The 3,834-nt window shown below is 42.0% G+C and overlaps 1 protein-coding gene across 1 annotated transcript in view; it reads left to right on the plus strand.

Annotated features, from left to right (window-relative positions):
- LOC107744645 (serine/threonine-protein kinase PAK 2-like) overlaps window positions 1-1,986 on the plus strand; it is a 10,376-nt gene extending 8,390 nt beyond the window's left edge. The window contains exons 12-13 of the mRNA XM_016558451.1: window positions 784-921; window positions 1,015-1,986. Of these exons, the coding sequence (XP_016413937.1) occupies window positions 784-921; window positions 1,015-1,101 (225 nt within the window). The 3' untranslated portion in view covers window positions 1,102-1,986. The remainder of the gene's footprint in view (window positions 1-783; window positions 922-1,014) is intronic.
- Window positions 1,987-3,834: the final 1,848 nt, after the last annotated feature.

The raw sequence follows: 3,834 nt of genomic DNA on the forward strand, positions 1-3,834 counted from the left end.
CACAGCCTACTTATTCAGTCGAGTCTGTTTCTGTTTATTTGTAGTCACAGTATACATCACATTTAGAAAGAATGATAATTTCGATATTTTTCCATAAAAAAATACGACCTGAGTAGCAGAGGGAGCTCCCGAACAAAAAACATTATTATGATATTTTTACGCGGAGCTAAGTCTCGAGACAAGACTTATGACAGATAAAATATGTTACTAAATAAATACACCATTGTGAGAACGAGAAGCTGACGACTAAATTTCTTCAAGCGGTCGTGTTTACCATGTTTACTATGGTAACATTAATGGCTAGCGTGGATAGTCTTTTGCATCGCTTATAAATACCTATTTCTGCCTTGTATGGTGATCATAATCCACACTGGATCTCAAACAGAAGTTTCATACACTCGCTGCTGTCTGAAAGTGAGTTTTGAGCTCAACTTATTTTAAAAGTCTTTGATGCTGGTGTTATCTGTTAACTTTATGAAATGATCCGCGGCACTGACGTTCTCCAGACGCGAGAAACTCCGCCTTTGTTAATAGCCACTCGTCTAGCCCCAGCTGGCCCGCTTTGGCCCAAGGTTTCCAAAAAACCCGGGCCGTTGGCCCCGAGGAAGCACCGACGAGGCACGATCAAGCCCCGGAAGTGACCGTGGAAACGCGACTGGCCCTGGCACACACTAGCACGCCCGCTTTTGGCCCGACAGTGGAAACGCGGTTCTATTGGTTCTCCAAAAAGTTAGCGATGTGGCGACTTCCAGGAACTAAACTCCCGAACTCTTTCTCCCTTAGGCGCTCTACCTGATTGCCACCAATGGGACTCCAGAGTTGCAGAGCCCTGAAAAGTTGTCGCCCATCTTCCGAGACTTCCTGAGTCGCTGTCTGGAGATGGACGTGGAGAAGAGGGGTGGAAGCAAAGAGCTTTTGCAGGTAAACCAGCTGGCGACTAGTTCTAGCGATTTAAGGAATAATAGCATGTCTCGTGTGAACTTGTTCACTGATCAATCCTGCTGTCGCCTTCAGCATCCCTTCCTGAAGTTGGCCAAGCCTCTCTCGAGTCTCACTCCTCTGATTTTGGCCGCCAAGGACGCCATGAAGAACAACCGCTAGCTTTGCCCGCAAGCGCAGCGGACTGCTGAACACTCTCGAAATCTGTGCCAGGTGTTTTTTTTACCAGTGTGTCAACAACATATCAGTGTTGTACCAAAACAAAACTCCAAGTATTTTATTTGGGTCCTGTTTTTAAACCTGTATTGACCGCCGTGGTGTTGGGGGACATTAGATGTTCTCCTCGTCCTCCTGCTCTCGTTAGATTCTTGTGGGACTTTGTCTGTTTTATGTATGAACTCTTCCATTTTTTTTGGCTTCTATAGACCTCGTCTGCTCCATAATTGGTGATCAGAATCAATTATGGCGATTTCAAATCCAGCTGGAGACCTTTTGTTAGTCTTTCTGTAGCCAGAACCATGAATGAAAAGCCTACTCCTGTTCTTGACCAAAAGGGAAGAGCACCTTACCAATACACGCCAACTGTGAGCAGTGAATGATTTTTGTAGTCACTTGTGCCTTTGTGATTCCAGCGAACATCTTTATACTCTGTCTGAAGGGGCAGGTTTTTGCCATTAAACTTCCCCTAACCTGAGACGAAACTTTCATGTGATGAAATGTGTATATGACGTACTTCGAAGAAGCGTAGCATTTCAGTTGATGTAGTTAACCAAAAGCAGGATGCGTAGATTAGGTAGATTTATGTTTGTGTACATGAACACTTTTCTTGTTGTTTTAGTAACGAACAGTTTATTACAAAGTGAATGCATTTGTCGAGATGTCTCGATGTAAGAACTGATAACTATTTTTATGCTTTTCAACCACTTGTTTTGCAAGAAAAAGCCGGATTCCTGCAAATTCTGTGAACAATACGGTCGTTGCAACATTGTCTCTTGTTCTTCATTAAAAGAGGACTTGAAACTTGAGATTAGAATAAACTCTCTCTAGGGGGACTTTTATAGTCTGTTGAACCTTGTCACGAGTTAATGGGGTCATTCCTGTTGTGCCGTGATATTTGATCTCTTTAACGTGCATTATAACACATACTTGTTCATGTTTGAGTTTTATCATCAATACTGATTCCACTTCCTGGTGGTTGATATTATTAAGGTCCTTTTGTTAGTTGCAAACTCACTTAATTGTGATTAGAAAATATGATTTCCATGTTTACAAATAGTTAAATATTTGTTGTCAAATTTATTAAAATATTACAGGGACATGAACAAGTACTGCATAGTTGAAATGGCCCAATAATCAATTTTAATGTTAAAGGGGTCATATGATGCTGCTAAAAAGAACAGTATTTGGTGTATTTGGTGTAATGAAATGTGTTTATGCGGTTTAAAGTAAAAAAAACATTATTTTCCACATACTGTACATTATTGTTTCTCCTCTATGCCCCGCCTTTTTGAAACGCGTCGATTTTTACAAAGCTCATCGGTCTGAAAAAGCGAGGTGTGCTCTGATTGGCCAGCTATCCAGTGCGTTGTGATTGGCCGAATACCTCAAGCGTGAGACGGAAATGTTACACCCCTCACCATACTGTTGATGCCGTGCCCCAGCCGGAGTGACCAGGCAAAAACATTAAAACCCATTACAAAAGAGGCATTTGTTGCATCCAGTGGGGACATAACTACTGATTATAATGACTTATACTGTCTTTTTACGCGTTGCATCGCGCCACGTAAACATAAAACCATGTCTGCATTTGTGATAGGAGAAATGACAAACAACAAGCGCTACTCTAACACTGCCCAAAACTCGCGTTTGAATCATCAGTGGCAAATCCTTTAAATGAAAACGTACTTACGTGAGTCAGAACTGCCAGCATTTTAGTCTAACGTAACTCTCCCAGGATCAGTAAACAGTCCTCCATAAAATGTGCCGGCAATCCACAGCACTAAGTTGATGTATTCCCTCAGCGACCAGCACAGATCAGATCTAGGCATAACGAAGCAGATATCGTCCTCTTTTGGAAGACCAAACAAAGTAGTTTCGCTTTCACAACGAAAAACACAGCGGCCTAGCGTGAGCGAAAGCCCCGGCTTAGCCTGAGCTGAAGCCGGGCAAGAGTGAGCTGAGGCGGCGGGGTCGAGAACGGCGGTCCCGGCAAAGGAGCGGTGAAAACGGTGAAAGCCAATCCGGCGATCCACAGCACTAAATTGATGTATTTCCTCAGCGACCAGCACAGATCAGCTCTAGGCATGACGAAGCGGATATCGTCCTCTTTTGGAAGACCAAACAAAGTAGTTTCGCTTTCACAACGAAGCACACAGCGTCTTCAGGACATGGCGGCAGCGGCAACAATACTACAGTGAGAATAAAAGTTACGCCTTCTTTCTTTGCGTGAACATTTGGGCGGCGTTATGCAAATCTTCCCACATAGTGAGGTAGATATGTGGGGGCGTGTTAGAACGAGCCGTTTTAGGTAGGTGTGGCTAACTCTTAACTTTTATAAAGAATATCTCTTTGGATTTGAGACTTTAGTCTTTGCAACTTTACAGATCTTCTTTATGCACCAAGAGCTTGTAACACTCCAAAGAGAAAGGAAAAAATGAAATTCCATCATATGACCCCTTTAAAGAGAGCTTATGTGGAAATAGTTTAATGAATTGTCGGCATTTTATCTATTGTAAAAAATTTGTTAGAATTTACAATGTTTTCCTGTCAGTTGGCATTGAGAGTGACTGACATTTGATGGTCAAAAAAATTAATAAATATAAAACTAAATAACAAAAGAAAAAAATCCCTACTTTCTCTCTTTTCTATGTGCGTTCATAAATTGTATTAATTTGT

The sequence above is a fragment of the Sinocyclocheilus rhinocerous genome, unplaced genomic scaffold (assembly GCF_001515625.1).
Source record: "Sinocyclocheilus rhinocerous isolate Xijiao unplaced genomic scaffold, SAMN03320098_v1.1 scaffold47, whole genome shotgun sequence".
NCBI lineage: Eukaryota > Metazoa > Chordata > Actinopteri > Cypriniformes > Cyprinidae > Sinocyclocheilus > Sinocyclocheilus rhinocerous.